The following is a 21,407-nucleotide window of genomic DNA, read 5'->3' as shown; positions in this document are numbered from 1 at the left end:
TTTAACATGGAATTTGTTACATTTGAACATGAAACTCGCGGACAATTTACGGTGCAACACAATCATACACCGAATTGTTTGCAGGCAATACAGGAAGTGACCTAACCGGAAGTGACATCGTCAAACTGCTGTTTTGCGATACAGTATATTATTTAAAAAAAAAGCTTTAGCTAAAATTTAAACCATTACAGTCACCAACTATTTCTTTACATGTTAATATACAATAATTGACAAGAAATGATTCAAAGAATATTAACAACTGCTTTCAGGGCAAAAGCAAGCCATTCTGTTTTGTGTGACGTCACGGCGAGGGAGGCGGGGCCTGTGTGTGACGGCCAGGCAGAAGAACACAATAGAATAGAACACAATACAATAGAAACCAACAGAATTACAAGCAAATTGCAGCCAACAACATGCGACTCGACAGCGACGTTGTTGGTGTTGCGTAGCCGCTTTTGTGAGGGTATTTGTGGACTAACCTGCTAGCTTCATCGTGGACGGAAGATTGCGGAGCAGCTGCTCGCTTCTGCCCGCTAGCATGCAGCTGCTAGCCGGCCTCTTCATCAGCCAACTGCCGCTTCTTAGCATGTTCAACATGACTTTATACACTTGTAGGCCTTAACGCATTATTATTATTATTATTATTATTACTCTTGTTGCCATGGAGACTGCTGGCTAACTGCAGGAGCCTCTTTTGTTTCCTACTAGCTTTAGCTTCACTTTGTGCTAACTGCTAACACTGCTTTGTGCTAAGCTAACTGCTAATACTGCTTTGTGCTAAGCTAACTGCTAACACTGCTTTGTGCTAAGCTAACTGCTAACCATTGTGCATTGCAGCCAACTGCTAGCTAGTTTGTGACCTTGGATGCAGCATCTTCACCATGGCCGTCTGTTCAGGTGTCTACCTGCTGATCTTCTCAGGTGAGTTCATGGCTGACACTTTCAGCGATGAAACGTTCATGGCTGACACCTTCAGCGATTAAACGTTCATGGCTGACACCTTCAGCGATTAAACGTTCATGACTGACAGCTTCAGCGATGAAACGTTCATGGCTGACACCTTCAGCGATGAAACGTTCATGGCTGACACCTTCAGCGATTAAACGTTCATGACTGACACCTTCAGCGATGAAACGTTCATGACTGACACCTTCAGCGATGAAACGTTCATGACTGACACCTTCAGCGATGAAACGTTCATGACTGACACCTTCAGCGATGAATCGTTCATGACTGACACCTTCAGCGATGAATCGTTCATGGTCCGACTAATGAAGCCAAACGTTGTCATGTCAGTCTTGTGAGGGCGATTGCAGATGTTGAAGATGTTTATTTGGATTGCAGATGTTTAATTGTAGTGCAGATGTTGATGTTTTGGATTAAAATGTTCAATTGGATTGCAGATGTTGAAGATGTTGCTTTAAATTATAGATGTTGATGTTTTTGATTGCTGATGTTGATTTGGGGTTTCAGATGTTGTTTGTTATAAAGATGTTAAATATGTTGATGTTTGATACTGAGGTTGCAGCTGTTGAAGATGTGGTTATGGATTGCAGATGTTGATGTTTTGGATTGAAGATGTTGAAGTTTTAGATTGCAGATTTTTATTTGGATCGCAGATGTTGATGTTTGATATTGCAGATGTTGAAAATGTTGATGTTTAGGATTGCAGATTTTTATTTGGATTGCAGATGTTGCAGTTTTGGAGTACAGATGTTGAAGATATTGATGTTTGGATTACAGATGTTAAAGATGTTGATGTAAACGTTGCAGATGTTGATGTTTTAGGTTGCAGATGTTGATGTTTTAGGATGCAGATGTTGATGTGTTTAGGTTGCAGATGTTGATGTTTTTAAGTTGCAGATGTTGTTTTAGGGTGCAGATGTTGATGTTTTTAGGTTGCATATGTTGATGTTTTAGGTTGCAGATGTTGATGTTTTAGGATGCAGATGTTGAAGATATTGATGTTTGGATTACAGATGTTAAAGATGTTGATGTAAACGTTGCAGATGTTGATGTTTTTAGGTTGCAGATGTTGATGTTTTAGGATGCAGATGTTGATGTGTTTAGGTTGCAGATGTTGATGTTTTTAAGTTGCAGATGTTGTTTTAGGGTGCAGATGTTGATGTTTTTAGGTTGCATATGTTGATGTTTTAGGTTGCAGATGTTGATGTTTTAGGATGCAGATGTTGATGCTTTTAGGTTGCAGATGTTGATGTTTAGTTGCAGATGTTGATGTTTTTAGGTTGCATATGTTGATGTGTTTAGGTTGCAGATGTTGATATTTTTAAGTTGCAGATGTTGTTTTAGGATGCAGATGTTGATGTTTAGGTTGCAGATGTTGATGTTTTTAGTTTGCATATGTTGATGTTTTAGGTTGCAGATGTTGATGTTTTTAGGTTGCAGATGTTGATGTTTTAGGATGCAGATGTTGATGTTTTTAGGTTGCAAATGTTGATGTTTTAGGATGCAGATGTTGATGTTTTAGGATGCAGATGTTGATGTCTTTAGGTTGCAGATGTTGATGTTTTAGGTTGCAGATGTTGATGTTTAGGTTGCAGATGTTGATGTTTGGGTTGCAGATGTTTGAGGGAAAAGGAATACCGTGGTGTCCAAAAAGAATAGAGTTCTTGAAAGTGTTGCATCATTCCAACGTTGGTTAGCACTGATGCTAGTGCTAAGCGGAAAGGGCTAACTTGTGGACTTGATGGTGGTTTAAGATGGCGTCCGGTCTTCACGTGTGTTTCTTGTGTCTGCAGGATGCGTCGCCGCCTCTCAGAGAAACCAAAACATTTTTGTGTCTGGGATCTCCAGCGGTGAGGTCACACCTTGACACTTTTTGTTTTTGTGGCTCCCGGCTCACTCTGCCTGCCTTCCAGCGTGCGGCGACTCGTCCGAGCTCTTAAGGGCGTCCAGCGGCGTCATCACCAGCCCCGGTTGGCCCTTCCAGTACCCGCCGCGCCTGAACTGCAGCTGGAACATCCGAGGCCGCCCCGGGGACACCATCACCGTAAGGTAGAGTCGGGCGAGGGGCGGGTGGCAGGCGGCGGCGGCTCCCGTGAAAACCTCCTGGCGTGTAGTTTCCAGGACTTTGAGCTGCAGAGTTCCCACCGCTGCTCGTCGGACTGGATGTCCATCAGCAGCTACAAGAACCTGGACGGACTGCGAGTGTGCGGCTCCTCCCTGCCGCCGCCTTACATCTCCTCGCAGGACCACGTCTGGATTCACTTCCGCTCTGACGAGGCTCTGACAGGAAAAGGTTTCCGCCTGTCCTACGTCGCGGGTGAGATCAGGACGTGTTCCGTGTGTGCAGACTGGCCCGCGACTGAGCCGTGACGTGTGGCCCTAGGTAAGGCAGATGTTTCCAGCTGTGACGTGGATCACTTCCACTGCTCCAATGGCAAGTGCATCCCCGACTGGTGGCGCTGCAACTCCATGGACGAGTGCGGCGACAATTCCGACGAGGATCTGTGCGTGGACTCGCCCTTCTCCTTCCAGCCCTGCAGCCTCAACCAGTTCCCCTGCTTGTCCCGCTACACCCGCATCTACACCTGCCTGCCGCACAGTCTGCGCTGTGACGGCAGCATAGACTGTCAGGTCAACTGGCTCCTCCCACTTTGGCTTTTCCCTCCACTTGCTGGCTTTAACCTCTGACCTTCTCTTAGGATCTGGGAGACGAGATCGACTGCGACGTCCCCACCTGCGGCGACTGGTTGAGGAACTTCTACGGCTCCTTCAGTTCTCCCAACTATCCCGACTTCTACCCTCCGGGGAGTAACTGCACCTGGCTGGTTGACACCGGGGACCACAGGAAGGTAAATCCACTTGGTAGTGGAATCAAAACCCCGCCAGCAATGTTTGGTAGGCAGGCAACCAACTGATAGGACAACGTTTGGTAGCCAGGCAACCGGCTGATGGGACAACCTTTGGTAGCCAGGCAACCGGCTGATAGGACAACCTTTGGCAGCCAGGCAACCGGCTGATAGGACAACGTTTGGTAGCCAGGCAACCGGCTGATAGGACAACGTTTGGTAGCCAGGCAACCGGCTGATAGGACAACCTTTGGCAGCAAGGCAACCGGCTGATAGGACAACGTTTGGTAGCCAGGCAACCGACTGATAGGACAACCTTTGGCAGCCAGGCAACCGGCTGATAGGACAACGTTTGGTAGCCAGGCAACCGACTGATAGGACAACCTTTGGTAGCCAGGCAACCGGCTGATAGGACAACCTTTGGTAGCCAGGCAACCGGCTGATAGGACAACCTTTGGTAGCCAGGCAACCGGCTGATAGGACAACGTTTGGTAGCCAGGCAACCGACTGATAGGACAACCTTTGGTAGCCAGGCAACCGGCTGATAGGACAACCTTTGGCAGCCAGGCAACCGGCTGATAGGACAACGTTTGGTAGCCAGGCAACCGACTGATAGGACAACCTTTGGTAGCCAGGCAATCGGCTGATAGGACAACCTTTGGTAGCCAGGCAACCGGCTGATAGGACAACGTTTGGTAGCCAGGCAACCGACTGATAGGACAACCTTTGGTAGCCAGGCAACCGGCTGATAGGACAACCTTTGGCAGCAAGGCAACCGGCTGATAGGACAACGTTTGGTAGCCAGGCAACCGGCTGATAGGACAACGTTTGGTAGCCAGGCAACCGACTGATAGGACAACCTGTGGCAGCCAGGCAACCGGCTGATAGGACAACGTTTGGTAGCCAGGCAACCGACTGATAGGACAACCTTTGGTAGCCAGGCAACCGGCTGATAGGACAACCTTTGGTAGCCAGGCAACCGGCTGATAGGACAACGTTTGGTAGCCAGGCAACCGACTGATAGGACAACCTTTGGTAGCCAGGCAACCGGCTGATAGGACAACCTTTGGTAGCCAGGCAACCGGCTGATAGGACAACCTTTGGCAGCAAGGCAACCGGCTGATAGGACAACGTTTGGTAGCCAGGCAACCGACTGATAGGACAACCTGTGGCAGCCAGGCAACCGACTGATAGGACAACCTGTGGCAGCCAGGCAACCGGCTGATAGGACAACGTTTGGTAGCCAGGCAACCGACTGATAGGACAACCTTTGGTAGCCAGGCAACCGGCTGATAGGACAACCTTTGGTAGCCAGGCAACCGGCTGATAGGACAACGTTTGGTAGCCAGGCAACCGACTGATAGGACAACCTTTGGTAGCCAGGCAACCGGCTGATAGGACAACCTTTGGTAGCCAGGCAACCGGCTGATAGGACAACCTTTGGCAGCAAGGCAACCGGCTGATAGGACAACGTTTGGTAGCCAGGCAACCGACTGATAGGACAACCTGTGGCAGCCAGGCAACCGGCTGATAGGACAACGTTTGGTAGCCAGGCAACCGACTGATAGGACAACCTTTGGTAGCCAGGCAACCGGCTGATAGGACAACCTTTGGTAGCCAGGCAACCGGCTGATAGGACAACCTTTGGTAGCCAGGCAACCGGCTGATAGGACAACGTTTGGTAGCCAGGCAACCGACTGATAGGACAACCTTTGGCAGCCAGGCAACCGGCTGATAGGACAACGTTTGGTAGCCAGGCAACCGACTGATAGGACAACCTTTGGTAGCCAGGCAACCGGCTGATAGGACAACCTTTGGTAGCCAGGCAACCGGCTGATAGGACAACGTTTGGTAGCCAGGCAACCGACTGATAGGACAACCTTTGGTAGCCAGGCAACCGGCTGATGGAACAACCTTTGGTAGCCAGGCAACCGGTTGATAGGACAACCTTTGGTAGCCAGGCAACCGGTTGATAGGACAACCTTTGGTAGCCAGGCAACCGGCTGATAGGACAACCTTTGGTAGCCAGGCAACCGGCTGATAGGACAACCTTTGGTAGCCAGGCAACCGGCTGATAGGACAACGTTTGGTAGCCAGGCAACCGACTGATAGGACAACCTTTGGCAGCCAGGCAACCGGCTGATAGGACAACGTTTGGTAGCCAGGTAACCGGCTGATAGGACAACCTTTGGTAGCCAGGCAACCGGCTGATAGGACAACCTTTGGTAGCCAGGCAACCGGCTGATAGGACAACGTTTGGTAGCCAGGCAACCGGCTGATAGGACAACCTTTGGTAGCCAGGCAACCGGCTGATAAGATAACCTTTGGTAGCCAGGCAACCGGTTGATAGGACAACCTTTGGTAGCCAGGCAACCGGTTGATAGGACAACCTTTGGTAGCCAGGCAACCGGTTGATAGGACAACCTTTGGTAGCCAGGCAACCGGCTGATAGGACAACCTTTGGTAGCCAGGCAACCGGCTGATAGGACAACGTTTGGTAGCCAGGCAACCGGCTGATAGGACAACGTTTGGTAGCCAGGCAACCGGCTGATAGGACAACCTTTGGTAGCCAGGCAACCGGCTGATAGGACAACCTTTGGTAGCCAGGCAACCGGCTGATAGGACAACGTTTGGTAGCCAGGCAACCGGCTGATAGGACAACGTTTGGTAGCCAGGCAACCGGCTGATAGGACAACCTTTGGTAGCCAGGCAACCGGCTGATAGGACAACCTTTGGTAGCCAGGCAACCGGCTGATAGGACAACGTTTGGTAGCCAGGCAACCGGCTGATAGGACAACCTTTGGTAGCCAGGCAACCGGCTGATAGGACAACGTTTGGTAGCCAGGCAACCGGCTGATAGGACAACGTTTGGTAGCCAGGCAACCGGCTGATGGGACAACCTTTGGCAGCCAGGCAACCGGCTGATGGGACAACCTTTGGTAGCCAGGCAACCGGCTGATAGGACAACCTTTGGTAGCCAGGCAACCGGCTGATAGGACAACGTTTGGTAGCCAGGCAACCGGCTGATAGGACAACGTTTGGTAGCCAGGCAACCGGCTGATGGGACAACCTTTGGCAGCCAGGCAACCGGCTGATGGGACAACCTTTGGTAGCCAGGCAACCGGCTGATAGGACAACCTTTGGTAGCCAGGCAACCGGCTGATAGGACAACGTTTGGTAGCCAGGCAACCGGCTGATAGGACAACGTTTGGTAGCCAGGCAACCGGCTGATGGGACAACCTTTGGCAGCCAGGCAACCGGCTGATGGGACAACCTTTGGTAGCCAGGCAACCGGCTGATAGGACAACCTTTGGTAGCCAGGCAACCGGCTGATAGGACAACGTTTGGTAGCCAGGCAACCGGCTGATAGGACAGGATAGCACTTTGTTGTCGTTGCACTCTGAAGGTACAACAGGCTGGGCTGGGGGGAGACTGGTCTAAAACTAAGGCAGTCCCAGACTAGGCGTCACATTTTTCTCATGTTTTGTATTTTAAACTAATGGCAGTGCTTGGACATGGGTGCCTGGGGGCGGGGCTTACAACAAGTATACCCGGGAGCGGGACATTCATTAATTACACTTTGTTCATTGCTAGTTGATCGCAGATAGATGCCATTTTTCATCATAATTAGTGCTTGATAACATTTTTCATCATTAATTAGTTCTTGATAATATTTTTCATCATGAATTAGCGTACCTCAAACGGATGATGTCCAAGTTTTAACACTGTGACGGGACAATTAGTTTGCTTGCATGAAATGTTATTAATGAACATTCTGATTTGCTGAACAACTCAACACAAAAATGACAGTTGCAGAAATACCTGCAGTGCGTTGGTGTCTTGCCAGTAATTGTAGAAATGTATTCCTGCTGTAGGAGCACCCGCATTCAGAGGAGAGGAGCTACACTTCCAGTTTCACAAAATGCTTTGTCAGACATGTTTGTTCATGTAGTCTGTGATATTTCTACCTGAATGAATATTATGTACATTACATTCATTTTTGTTTGGCTGCATGAAAATGTCTTAACCTTCCCTAGCAACAATGTGTGATCCTGATAAACATTCTGTCATGGATGACTATCAATCCCAGCCACTGCCACCAAATGTCCTCAAGTGATGTACTAACATTTATGTAGGCAGAAATATCACAGACTACATGACAACATTTTGTCACTGTAGCGGATGTGGCGCCTCGTGCTTTTATTGTGAAGCCGGAAGTGTGGTTGCTTTGACGACTAGACTAAAGACTTCCTGCCTCTGTCTTTCCTTTCTGCGGATCTCTTATTCCATCTGACCCAAGCAGTTGCAGAGACACTAGTGATTTAGGGCTATATAAATGAACATTGATAGATTCAAGTTGTAACGTGAAGCTCCTCCTCTCTGGAAGCGCGCCAGCCTGCATTGGCTGCAGTGACGTGGAAGATAAGATGCTCTTGTGTTGGCGGGAGAACCACTTGTCACCACTTTGAAAGTCCCATTAACTTACCTTTTCTGCTGGCTATTTTCCCGCTTGAGGCTGAACGGTGGCCGGACGCCATGAGACGTCCTCACACTACAGAACGGTCCGAGGGTCAAAAGGAATTAATAGTTAATGTTTTATTATATCGTTAACTTTGACAGCCCTGGTATTTACTCATTTGTGAGAAGGTGTGAAAATACGAAGGTTGGCATTGAAAACATTTAATATTATTTCAGGTTTGTTATTTGTTGCCAAAGCGAATGCAAGTTCTTGGCTAGCAAAGGTCAGCGGCAGTGTGTCGGCGCCACACTTGATTCCTGTAGCGCCCGTGTCAAACAGCTGCTCCCCTAGGTCATCCTGCGCTTCACCGACTTCAAACTGGACGGCACCGGCTACGGCGACTACGTGAAGGTCTACGACGGCCTGGAGGAGAACCCTCGCCGCCTTCTCCGGGTGCTGACAGCCTTCGACTCCAGAGCGCCCCTGGTGGTGGTGTCGTCATCTGGCCAGCTGCGGATCCACTTCTACGCCGACAAGATCAACGCCGCCAGAGGCTTCAACGTCACCTACCAGGTCGGTGGATCACAATCCCAGGTGGGATGTGGACCTCAGGGTTCGAGCGGTCCTTGTGGCTTTCAGGTGGACGGCTTCTGCCTGCCCTGGGAGCTGCCCTGCGGGGGCAACTGGGGCTGCTTCACGGAGCAGCAGCGCTGTGACGGCTACTGGCACTGTCCCAACGGCCGCGACGAGCTCAACTGTTCCACCTGTCAGGAGGAGGAGTTCCCCTGTTCCAGGAACGGCGCCTGTTATCCTCGATCGGACCGCTGCAACTACCAGAACCGCTGCCCCAACGGTTCTGATGAGAAAAACTGCTTCTTCTGCCAGCCCGGAAACTTCCACTGCAAGGTAGGGAACCTTGCAGCAGACAGAGTGGTGTAGCAAGAGTACCACAGGCGCCATCTTTGCTACCAAGGACGTGTGCAGCTGTGCTGGCAAGCATGCAATTGTGGTCTTTGGTCTTCCTAAGTAACCAGTCTGAGTCTAGTCCAGCTCAACAATAAAACATGCTTCTCTTTTGTCAAAAGTCTAAATTGGAGGTCCGAAGTTTGCTCTTCTGGTGCAATGGTCTTAAATCTTGTCTTAGGTCTTCAGAGGACACAGCTAAACGGGTCTTAAGTTGGCTCTTCTGGTCCAATGGTCTTAAATCTGGTTTTAGGTCCTTCAGAGGACAGGTAAACAGGCCCTAAGTTGGTCCTTCTGGTCCAACGGTCTTAAATCTTGTCTTAGGTCTTCAGAAAACACAGTTGAACGGGACCTAAGTTGGCCCTTCTAGTCCAACAATCTTAAATCTTGTCTTAGGTCTTCAGAGGACACAGGTAAACAGGCCCTAAGTTGGTCCTTCTGGTCCAACGGTCTTAAATCTTGTCTTAGGTCTTCAGAAAACACAGGTGAACGGGACCTAAGTTGGCCCTTCTAGTCCAACAATCTTAAATCTTGTCTTTGGTCTTCAGAGGACACAGGTAAACAGGCCCTAAGTTGGTCCTTCTGGTCCAACGGTCATAAATCTTGTCTTAGGTCTTCAGAAAACACAGGTGAACGGGACCTAAGTTGGCCCTTCTAGTCCAACAATCTTAAAACTTGTCTTAGGTCTTCAGAGGACACAGGTAAACAGGCCCTAAGTTGGTCCTTCTGGTCCAACGGTCTTAAATCTTGTCTTAGGTCTTCAGAAAACACAGGTGAACGGGACCTAAGTTGGCCCTTCTAGTCCAACAATCTTAAATCTTGTCTTAGGTCTACAGAGGACACAGGTAAACAGGCCCTAAGTTGGCCCTTCTGGTCCAACGGTCTTAAATCTTGTCTTAGGTCTTCAGAAAACACAGGTGAACGGGACCTAAGTTGGCCCTTCTAGTCCAACAATCTTAAAACTTGTCTTAGGTCTTCAGAGGACACAGGTAAACAGGCCCTAAGTTGGTCCTTCTGGTCCAACGGTCTTAAATCTTGTCTTAGGTCTTCAGAAAACACAGGTGAACGGGACCTAAGTTGGCCCTTCTAGTCCAACAATCTTAAATCTTGTCTGAAGTCTTCAGAGGACACAGGTAAACAGGTCCTAAGTTGGCCCTTCTGGTCCAACGGTCTTAAATCTTGTCTTAGGTCTTCAGAAGACACAGGTAAACAGGTCATAAGTTGGCCCTTCTGGTCCAACGGTCTTAAATCTTGTCTTAGGTCTTCAGAAGACACAGGTAAACAGGTCCTAAGTTGGCCCTTCTGGTCCAACGGTCTTAAATCTCGTCTTAGGTCTCTGGAGGACGTGGGTAAACAGGTCCTAGGTTGGCCCCCGAGTAGAGTGTTGGTAGCAAAGATGGCGCGGTGAAGTCACCTGACAGCCTTTTGACCAATCATTGAGCAGAGGGTCTGAAACCTTTTGACTTGTGTGCAGAATAACCGCTGCGTGTTCGAGTCCTGGGTCTGTGACGCTCAGGACGACTGCGGCGACGGCAGCGACGAGGAAAGTTGTCCCGTGGTGGTCCCCACCCGAGTCATCACGGCCGCCGTCATCGGCAGCCTGGTGTGCGGCCTCCTGCTGGTCATCGCGCTGGGCTGCACCTGCAAGCTCTACTCGCTGCGCATGTTCGAGCGCAGGTGAGCGACCACGCCCCCGTTGTCTTGTGCAGCTGTCTGACCGCCCATCGCTCGCCGCAGGTCCTTCGAGACCCAGCTGTCCAGGGTGGAGGCGGAGCTGCTGCGGAGGGAAGCCCCGCCCTCATACGGCCAGCTCATAGCTCAGGGTTTGATCCCGCCTGTGGAGGACTTCCCCGTGTGCTCGGGGAACCAGGTAGGAGTGCGTAGGAATGTTTCAGCAGGAGTCACCACTCATCTTCTCCGTCTGGTCTGCCTCTCAGGCGTCCGTTTTGGAAAACCTGCGCCTGGCAGTCCGTTCTCAGCTGGGCTTCACCACGCTGCGCCTCCCCTCTGCCTGTCGCCATAGCAACCTGTGGCGCAGCATCTTCAACTTCTCTCGGTCTCGACAGTCGGCGTCTTTGGCTCTGGTCTCCGCGGACCTGGAGGACAGTGCCGGTACTGGGAGCTCCGGATCAGACCTGCTGTCCCCGGACTCTGACGACACGGACACGGAGAGCGAGAGGGGGAGGGAACGTGTGGTCGGTGCGGTGGCTGGACCTGTTGCCCCCCTCCCCCACAAGACCCCACTCTCCGGTTCAGTAGCCATGATGCTCTCCACCCCCCCCATCAACCTGCCGGACACTTCTAGAGTGGCACCGTCCCCCGCCTGCCCGGTCACCATGGTAACCCCCAACCCGGACGCGGTATGCCACGGCGGCGACTCCGAAGGCCGAGCTCCATCCGCCTCCGGCCTACAGCGTCTGGCCCAGAGTCTGCGCCAGCTGGCCAGGAACCTGCTGGGAAGCAGCCAGAACCCCGCCTGGACCAATCATAGCCCGCTGCGCCAACTGGACACGGGAAGAACCAGGACAGAGTCCACCGAGCGGCGAGGCAGCGAGGAGGAAGAGGAAGATGTGGAGCTTCTGATCCCAGATTCGGACTCGTCCTCTTTGTTCGGCGGAGTCCGACAACCCCTTTTAGAGCCGGCGCTCTCCCCTGACACAACCCGAGCTCCGCGCCAACACCGTGCCAACGCCACGCAAGCGGGCCGGGACGGTCCTTGCGAACACTGCGGAAAGGTTCACACGGCTCGCATCCCGGACGCGTGTCTGGAGTTTGGCGGCAAGATGGAAAGTAGCGACGATGAGCTGCTGCAGCTGTGCTAGCAGGCTAACTAGCGGCTAGCTGATTAGCTTGTTAGCTTGTGTTCTACCTGGACCGGGGCTTTTCAAAGTGGGACGCAGCAGAAACATGCTAGCTGGAATTGGACAATAATAGAACATGAGTTCTGCTAACTGCCACAATGTGAAAAGTACACCTGGCTCCCCAGGTACCAACGTCAGACTACATGTCATCTAGTCCTTCTCGTTCCAAAGCAGCTTTTATTTAACAAGTATATTCCTCTAACATGACACTGGGTTGGAATATTGAAGTGATTCTTTGGCCTACCACTAGATGGAGCCCACCTTTGAGAATCACGAGTCTCCCGACCTGCGGTGTAGAACTGTTCCAGGACCAGGGCACAAGCAATACTAGTTCCAGTTCTACATGTGTGTTGAGATGTGCAAGTGATGAGCCGCCACTGGTGTAGAACTGTTCCAGGACCAGGGCACAAGCAGTACTAGTTCCAGTTCTACGTGTGTGTTGAGATGTGCAAGTGATGAGCCGCCACTGGTGTAGAACTGTTCCAGGACCAGGTCACAAGCAGTACTAGTTCCAGTTCTACGTGTGTGTTGAGATGTGCAAGTGATGAGCCGCCACTGGTGTAGAACTGTTCCAGGACCAGGTCACAAGCAGTACTAGTTCCAGTTCTACGTGTGTGTTGAGATGTGCAAGTGATGAGCCGCCACTGGTGTAGAACTGTTCCAGGACCAGGTCACAAGCAGTACTAGTTCCAGTTTTACGTGTGTGTTGAGATGTGCAAGTGATGAGCCGCCACTGGTGTAGAACTGTTCCAGGACCAGGTCACAAGCAGTACTAGTTCCAGTTCTACGTGTGTGTTGAGATGTGCAAGTGATGAGCCGCCACTACTTCCCGTTATTTATTCTTCTTCTGGTGTTCTCTCACCCGCATGATTGTTGGCTGCCTTCTCTTTTCAAATTAAACCCTCAAATGTCTTTAATTGGCCTTTCTTTTGTTCAAGCATAAATGTTCATCTGGACTTGCTGGAACAACACAAGGATTTAGACCTGACTTGTAGTTGACTTAGAAAGTTCTCCAAATCCACAAACTGCACTTTTTGAGGTTCATGTCTGGGGATTCTGTGTCATCTTGTCCTGAGTGCTGACTCCTCACTCACTCCTAGTCCATTTCCACCATCTGTTCCTCGTCTGACTCACTCCTAGTCCATTTCCACCATCTGTTCCTCGTCTGACTCACTCCTAGTCAATTTCCACCATCTGTTCCTCGTCTGACTCACTCCTAGTCCATTTCCACCATCTGTTCCTCGTCTGACTCACTCCTAGTCCATTTCCACGGTGTGTTCCTCGGACCAGAACCTGAGGGTGGAACCTACAGCCGACACTTTTCTGCCATGTTGATGGACAGCTACTTGGCCCCGCCTTCCGTCTCCTTATTGGTCAGCGGCGCCAAGGCGGGGTCTACCAGTGAGGTGGCAGGAAAGAGTTTGAACCAGCCAATCACCATGTTGGACAGGTCCAGGTCGTCCAGGAGAACCTGAGCAGCACCCATGAAGGACTTATGGTCCATCCTGCCATAGTCGCCCCAGACAATTATCTGAGGAGTTGTGAAATAGTGGGTTAGCAGTGCAATGTTGCCACAGGATTCTGTCCAAGTACCTGTAGAACTTTGCCTCCTGGGTTCTCTTCAAACTGCAGTTGTTGTTGGTAGAGAGGGTCCGGACTTTTTCTGGCCAGACGGGTTCTTCGCTTCAACAAACATTTGCCGTTGTCCATCAGGTAGACTTTCACGTACGGAGCTGTGGCACAACGGTACTCTGCTCAGCTGTCTGCATTCTAGAACATCACTTTAGACTCTCCTCAATTCTAGAACATCACTAGAGACTCTTCTCTATTCCATTACCTCACTATAGTTTTCTCTACTCCTAGAACATCACTTTAACCTTTTCTCGATTCAAAAGCATCACTATAGACCTTTATCAATTCTAGGACATCACTATAATATATATATATATATATATATATATATATATATATATATATATATATATATATATATATATTTATACAGGATTGTCTCAGAAAATGAGAATATTGTGATAAAGTCCTTTATTTTCTGTAATGCAAGTAAAACCATGAAAATGTCATACATTCTGGATTCATTACACATCAACTGAAATATTGCAAGCCTTTTATTATTTTAATATTGCTGATGATGGCATACAGCTTAAGAAAACTCAATAATCCTATCTCAAAAAAATGTGAATATTTTCTCAGACAAAGTAATAAAACAAAGATTTATAACAGCAAAACATAATCAAACATTTGAAAATGTCAAGTATTGCACTCAGTACTTGGTTGGGAATCCTTGTGCAGGGATTACTGCATCAATGTGGCGTGGCATGGAGGCAATCGGCCTGTGGCATTGCTGAGGTGTTATGGATGCCCAGGATGCTTCAATAGTGGCATTGCTGAGGTGTTATGGATGCCCAGGATGCTTCAATAGTGGCATTGCTGAGGTGTTATGGATGCCCAGGATGCTTCAATAGCGGCCTTCAGCTCATTTTCATTATTGGGTCTGGTGTCTTTCAGCTTCTTCTTCACAATAACCCACACATTCTCTATTGCAGGGGTCACCAACCTTTTTGAAACCAAAAGCTACTTTTTGGGTACTGATTAATGCCAAGGGCTACCAGTTTGATACACACTTCAATAAATTGCCAGAAACAGCCAATTTCCTCAATTGACCTTTAGTAAATAAATCTATATATATATATAAAAATAGGTATTTCTGTCATTCCGTGGTACATTTTTTTTCCTTTTACAGAAGTTTTTTTGTCGAGAATAAATGATGAAAAAAAACACTTAGTTGAACAGTTTAAAAGAGGAGAAAACACGAAAAACTAGAAAATAAAATTTTGAAACATAGTTTTTCTTCAATTTCGACTCTTTAAAATTCATAATTCAACCGGGAAAAAATAAAGAGAAGAACTAGCTAATTCAAATCTTTTTGAAAAAAATACAAAAATAATTTATGGAACATCATTAGTATTTTTTCTTGATTAAGATTAATTTTAGAATTTTGATGACATGTTTTAAATAGGTTAAAATCCAATCTGCACTTTGTTAGAATATATAACAAATTGGACCAAGCTATATTTCTAACAAAAACAAATCATTTTTCCAGAACAAACATTTTAAAAGAAATTCAAAAGACTTTGAAATAAGATTTAAATTTGATTCTACAGATTTTCTAGATTTGCAAGAGTAATTTTTTTGAATATCAGTCATAATAAGTTTGAAGAAATATTTCACAAATATTCTTCGTCGAAAAAACAGAAGCTAAAATGAAGAATTAAATTAAAATGTATTTATTATTCTTTACAATAAAACAAAACTTGAACATTGATTTAAATTGTCAGGAAAGAAGAGGAAGGAATTTAAAAGGTAAAAAGGTATATGTGTTTATAAATCCTAAAATCATTTTTAAGGTTGTATTTTTTTCTCTAAAATTGTGTTTCTGAAAGTTATAAGAAGCAAAGTAAAAAAATAAATGAATTTATTTAAACAAGTGAAGACCAAGTCTTTAAAATATTTTCTTGGATTTTCAAATTCTATTTGAGTTTTGTCTCTCTTAGAATTAAAAATGTCCAGCAAAGAGGGACCAGCTTGTTAGTAAATAAATACCATTTAAAAAATAGAGGCAGCTCACTGGTAAGTGCTGCTATTTGAGCTATTTTTAGAACAGGCCAGCGGGCGACTCATCTGGTCCTTACGGGCGACCTGGTGCCCGCGTTGGTGACCCCTGACCTATGAGGTTCAGGTCCGGGATAGTTGTCAGGCCAATGGAGGACAGGAAGACCATGGTCAGTACAGCAGTTACTGCTGCTTTTGGCACTGTGGGCAGGGGCCAGATCATGCTGGAAAATGAAATCATCATCTCCATAGAACTTTTCAACCGATGGAAGCATGTAGTGCTCTACAATCTCTTGGTACACAGCTGCATTGACTCGGGACTTGATGATACACAGTGGACCAACACCAGCAGCTGACATGGCTCCCCAAACCATTGCTGACTAAGGGAACTTCTGTTGTCTTGAGTTCAGGAGTGGCTTGATCATGGGAATATGGCTACTGAAGCTGTATCTGTTGAAAAGTTCTATGGAGGTGATGATTTCATTTTCCAGCATGATCTGGAACCTGCCCACAGTGCCAAAAGCAGCAGTACTGACCATGGCATTACTGTCCTCCATTGGCCTGACAACTCTCCTGACCTGAACCCCATAGAGAATGTGTGGGTTATTGTGAAGAAGAAGCTGAAAGACACCAGGCCCAATAATGCAAATGAGCTGAATGCCACTATTGAAGCATCCTGGGCATCCATAACACCTCAGCAATGCCACTATTGAAGCATCCTGGGCATCCATAACACCTCAGCAATGCCACAGGCCGATTGCCTCCATGCCACGCCACATTGATGCAGTAATCCCTGCACAAGGATTCCCAACCAAGTACTGAGTGCAATACTTGACATTTTCAAATGTTTGATTATGTTTTGCTGTTATAAATCTTTGTTTTATTACTTTGTCTGAGAAAATATTCACATTTTTTTGAGATAGGATTATTGAGTTTTCTTAAGCTGTATGCCATCATCAGCAATATTAAAATAATAAAAGGCTTGCAATATTTCAGTTGATGTGTAATGAATCCAGAATGTATGACATTTTCATGGTTTTACTTGCATTACAGAAAATAAAGGACTTTATCACAATATTCTCATTTTCTGAGACAATCCTGTGTATATATATATATATATATATATATATATATACATATGTGTATATATATATATATGTGTGTATATGTATATGTATGTATATGTACAGTATATACATATATATATATATATATATACTGTATATATATATATATATATATATATATATATACTGTATATTTTTATATATATATATATACTGTATATTTATATATATATATATATATATATATATATATATATATATGTATATATAAAACCATGGCTAATTCCAGTACACCAGTATGTTACTATTCTAGTACCTAGAACTTTGTTTCTTTGAACCATTCCATAACATTATGAGTATTTCTCTATTCTAGAACTTTACGTCTTTGAACCATGACATATTCCAGTACATTACTAGTATGTTTCTATTCTAGAACTTTGCATCTTTGAACTATGACATATTGTAGTACAATACTAGTATGTTTCTATTCTAGAACTTTGCATCTTTGAACCATGACATATTGTAGTACAATACTAGTATGTTTCTTTTCTAGGACTTTGCGTCTCTGAACCATCACTTATTCCAGGACTTTTTCTAGAATTTTTTCATTCTAGAACTTTGCGTGTTTGAACCATGACACACTGTAGACTTTTACTAGTTTTTCTCCATTCTAGAACTTCACTGCATCCCCTGGTCGAGCACTCATGAGATTATTTCACAGGATCAGCGAGCGCTGCTCTAGAAGGTTACCTGGCGTGTTCTTGTTGCCTTGTTTACCCACAAGCCCCCTGGCCCGGATCACCTCCACGTCAAGACGTTCCTTCCTGTAGACCATTCCGATCTGAATATCTCCTGAGCAGCAGAGTAAAGCACAGTTAGTGACTATGGAACCACTTCACTGGTGCCATGTAGTCCCTGATGGGTACCCATGGCTGGCGTGGCCAAGGTCTGCCTGCCGGCCAGCTGGGCGGGTCCTAGTCCTTCCAGGAAGCCGGTGAAGTCTTTGTCCGCGGCCAACTTGACTCCCGGAAAGATCAAACTGAAAGACAGATTGACAAGGTGACAAAGGAACCTTTCCACAACGGCGGCGGCGAGGGAAAGCTCCTACGCTCCAGGCTTGGGGTCCTCTGCGTCCGGGTCGTGGCTCGGCTGTCGGGTGAAGCGAGACTTGAACTCCACCGCCAGTCCGATTTCCATGCTCCTCTGGACAGGAAGTCTCACCACCTTCTTCTTCTTCTCTTCCTCTGAGACAAGATGTTACTCTTCTAGATCCCCCACCTCATTTCCTGCTTCCAGATCAACTGCTTGCTTCTAGACTACTTGCCTGGTTCTAGATCAACTGCTTGCTTCTAGACTACTTGCCTGGTTCTAGATACTTTTCCTGCTTCCAGGTAAAGTGCTTGCTTCTAGCCTACTTGCCTGGTTCTAGATCAACTGCTTGCTTCTAGACTACTTGCCTGGTTCTAGATACTTTTCCTGCTTCCAGGTAAAGTGCTTGCTTCTAGCCTACTTGCCTGGTTCTAGATCAACTGCTTGCTTCTAGACTACTTGCCTGGTTCTATATACTTTTCCTGCTTCCAGATAAAGTGCTTGGTTCTAGCCTACTTGCCTGGTTCTAGATACTTTTCCTGCTTCCAGATAAAGTGCTTGGTTCTAGCCTACTTGCCTGGTTCTAGATACTTTTCCTGCTTCCAGATAAAGTGCTTGGTTCTAGCCTACTTGCCTGGTTCTAGATACTTTTCCTGCTTCCAGGTAAAGTGCTTGGTTCTAGCCTACTTGCCTGGTTCTAGATCAACTGCTTGCTTCTAGACTACTTGCCTGGTTCTAGATACTTTTCCTGCTTCCAGATAAAGGGCTTGGTTCTAGCCTACTTGCCTGGTTCTAGATACTTTTCCTGCTTCCAGATAAAGTGCTTGGTTCTAGCCTACTTGCCTGGTTCTAGATACTTTTCCTGCTTCCAGGTAAAGTGCTTGCCTCTAGCCTACTTGCCTGGTTCTAGATACTTTTCCTGCTTCCAGGTAAAGTGCTTGGTTCTAGCCTACTTGCCTGGTTCTAGATCAACTGCTTGCTTCTAGACTACTTGCCTGGTTCTAGATACTTTTCCTGCTTCTAGGTAAAGTGCTTGCTTCTAGCCTACTTGCCTTCTTCTAGATAAACTGCTTGGGTCTAGCTAGCTTTCCTGTTCTAGATGGATTTCCTGCTTCTAGCTAAACTGCTTGGATTCTAGCCTACTTGCCTGGGTCTGGATGCTTTTTCTGGTTCTAGATCAAGTGTTTGGTTCTAGCTTACTTGCCTGGTTCTAGATACTTTTCCTGCTTCCAGGTAAAGTGCTTGCTTCTAGCCTACTTGCCTGGTTCTAGATCAACTGCTTGCTTCTAGACTACTTGCCTGGTTCTATATACTTTTCCTGCTTCCAGGTAAAGTGCTTGGTTCTAGCCTACTTGCCTGGTTCTAGATACTTTTCCTGCTTCCAGATAAAGGGCTTGGTTCTAGCCTACTTGCCTGGTTCTAGATACTTTTCCTGCTTCCAGATAAAGTGCTTGGTTCTAGCCTACTTGCCTGGTTCTAGATACTTTTCCTGCTTCCAGGTAAAGTGCTTGCCTCTAGCCTACTTGCCTGGTTCTAGATACTTTTCCTGCTTCCAGGTAAAGTGCTTGGTTCTAGCCTACTTGCCTGGTTCTAGATCAACTGCTTGCTTCTAGACTACTTGCCTGGTTCTAGATACTTTTCCTGCTTCTAGGTAAAGTGCTTGCTTCTAGCCTACTTGCCTTCTTCTAGATAAACTGCTTGGGTCTAGCTAGCTTTCCTGTTCTAGATGGATTTCCTGCTTCTAGCTAAACTGCTTGGATTCTAGCCTACTTGCCTGGGTCTGGATGCTTTTTCTGGTTCTAGATCAAGTGTTTGGTTCTAGCTTACTTGCCTGGTTCTAGATATATTTCCTGGTTCTAGATAAAGTGCTTTGGTCTAGCTGACTTTACTTTTCTAGACAAATTTCCTGGTTCTGTATAATATGCTTGGTTATAGCAGACATTCCTGGTCTATAGATAAAGTTATTGGTTCTAACTTACTTTCTTGGGTCTAGATAAAGTACTTGGTTCTAGCTGACTTTTTCCTGGTTCAAGATAAACTGCTTGGTTCTAGCTTACTTTCCTGGGTCTGGGTATTTAAAGTGCTTGGTTCTAGCTGACATTCCTGGTTCTATATGACGTGCTTGGTCCTAGAGGAATTTCCTGGTTCTAGATGAAATTCCTGGTTCTAGATGAACCTTCTGGTTCTCAGTGAAGTTACTGGTTTTAGACAATGTGCCTAGTTGTAAATACATTTCTGGTTCTAGCTGAGGTTCCCGGTTCTGGCTTCTGCCATCTTTCTAGACCCGGCCCAGCACAGAGCTGAGGGCGGAGCAAAACAGAAACTCACCCTCCGGGTTGATCTGCGAGGTGCTCTGGCTCTTACTTCCCAGTCCAACCATTCCCATCATGCGAGCACCAAAACTGGAGCGCCTCTTCTTGTCGTCGTCGTCGTCGTCGTTGCGGCCCAGGGAACACATGTCTCCGCCCACACTAGAGGACTTGAGGGCAGGAGCAGCAGACGCCCTGCAGTGGGAAGCAAGACCTTAGAACGTGGGAAGTCCATCCCATTGGTGGGTTCTCCTACTTTGAAGTCTCGGACTCCTTCTCTGCTTCTTCATCCAATGAGTGACTTGTCTGCAGCGTGCCCATGTCAGCCGCTGCCCCCAAGTCAGCCGCTTCCCCCAAGTCAGCCGCTGCCCCCAAGTCAGCCGCTGCCCCCAAGTCAGCCGCTGGACCCTGCACACCTTCTGCCTGACTGCAGCCACCAATGAAGACGGTGCGTTTAAAACATCCCATACACAGAACACCACACGGTCTCCATGACAACCCAGTCACCTGATGCTTTGACCCGATTGGCTGTCCAGGACCTTGGACTTAATCGACACGTCGCTGAGTGACGACTTCACCGACAGGCTCATCTGTGAGGTCATCAAAGATATAGAAATGGTCAAATTGTTAAATGGTTGTACTTGTATAGCACTTTTTTAACCACTTTTGAAGGTACTTTGACACTACTTTTTACCACTTTTTAAGGCACTTTGACACTACTTTTTACCACTTTTTAAGGTACTTTGACACTACTTTTTACCACTTTTTAAGGTACTTTGACACTACTTTTTACCACTTTTTAAGGTACTTTGACATTACTTTTTACCACTTTTTAAGGCACTTTGACACTACTTTTTACCACTTTTGAAGGTACTTTGACACTACTTTTTACCACTTTTTAAGGTACTTTGACACTACTTTTTACCACTTTTTAAGGTACTTTGACACTACTTTTTACCACTTTTTAAGGTACTTTGACATTACTTTTTACCACTTTTTAAGGCACTTTGACACTACTTTTTACCACTTTTGAAGGTACTTTGACACTACTTTTTACCACTTTTGAAGGTACTTTGACACTACTTTTTACCACTTTTGAAGGTACTTTGACACTACTTTTTACCACTTTTGAAGGTACTTTGACACTACTTTTTACCACTTTTTAAGGTACTTTGACACTACTTTTTACCACTTTTTAAGGTACTTTGACACTACTT

At 46.7% G+C, this 21,407-nt stretch overlaps 2 protein-coding genes across 6 annotated transcripts in view; one reads left to right on the top strand and one right to left on the bottom strand.

Moving 5' to 3' along the window:
• The first annotated feature begins 290 nt into the window (after positions 1-290).
• On the top strand, positions 291-13,007 carry lrp12 (low density lipoprotein receptor-related protein 12). Of its 4 annotated transcripts, none has more exons than XM_061896648.1 (12): positions 291-457; positions 838-921; positions 2,760-2,816; positions 2,880-3,015; positions 3,081-3,283; positions 3,350-3,597; positions 3,666-3,815; positions 8,623-8,844; positions 8,911-9,177; positions 10,709-10,911; positions 10,972-11,104; positions 11,172-13,007. In XM_061896648.1, the coding sequence occupies exons 2-12, from the start codon at positions 882-884 to the stop codon at positions 12,054-12,056; spliced, it is 2,544 nt and encodes an 847-aa protein (XP_061752632.1). In that variant the 5' UTR covers positions 291-457; positions 838-881; the 3' UTR covers positions 12,057-13,007. The 4 variants fall into 4 exon arrangements, with proteins under 4 accessions (XP_061752632.1, XP_061752633.1, XP_061752631.1 ...); XM_061896649.1 differs by having other exon boundaries at positions 291-463; XM_061896647.1 differs by having other exon boundaries at positions 291-611.
• LOC133550681 (regulating synaptic membrane exocytosis protein 2-like) overlaps positions 12,253-21,407 on the bottom strand; it is a 54,002-nt gene continuing 44,847 nt past the window's right edge. For both annotated transcript variants that reach the window (XM_061896643.1, XM_061896644.1), the window contains 8 exons: positions 20,698-20,780; positions 20,447-20,617; positions 20,210-20,385; positions 17,901-18,036; positions 17,719-17,831; positions 17,543-17,644; positions 13,689-13,828; positions 12,253-13,626 (listed from right to left, as the gene is read on the bottom strand). In XM_061896643.1, the coding sequence (XP_061752627.1) occupies positions 13,438-13,626; positions 13,689-13,828; positions 17,543-17,644; positions 17,719-17,831; positions 17,901-18,036; positions 20,210-20,385; positions 20,447-20,617; positions 20,698-20,780 (1,110 nt within the window). In that variant the 3' untranslated portion in view covers positions 12,253-13,437. The remainder of the gene's footprint in view (positions 13,627-13,688; positions 13,829-17,542; positions 17,645-17,718; positions 17,832-17,900; positions 18,037-20,209; positions 20,386-20,446; positions 20,618-20,697; positions 20,781-21,407) is intronic.

Source organism: Nerophis ophidion, linkage group LG04, assembly GCF_033978795.1.
Source record: "Nerophis ophidion isolate RoL-2023_Sa linkage group LG04, RoL_Noph_v1.0, whole genome shotgun sequence".
Lineage (NCBI taxonomy): Eukaryota > Metazoa > Chordata > Actinopteri > Syngnathiformes > Syngnathidae > Nerophis > Nerophis ophidion.
This window is presented reverse-complemented; position numbering and strand designations above follow the sequence as displayed.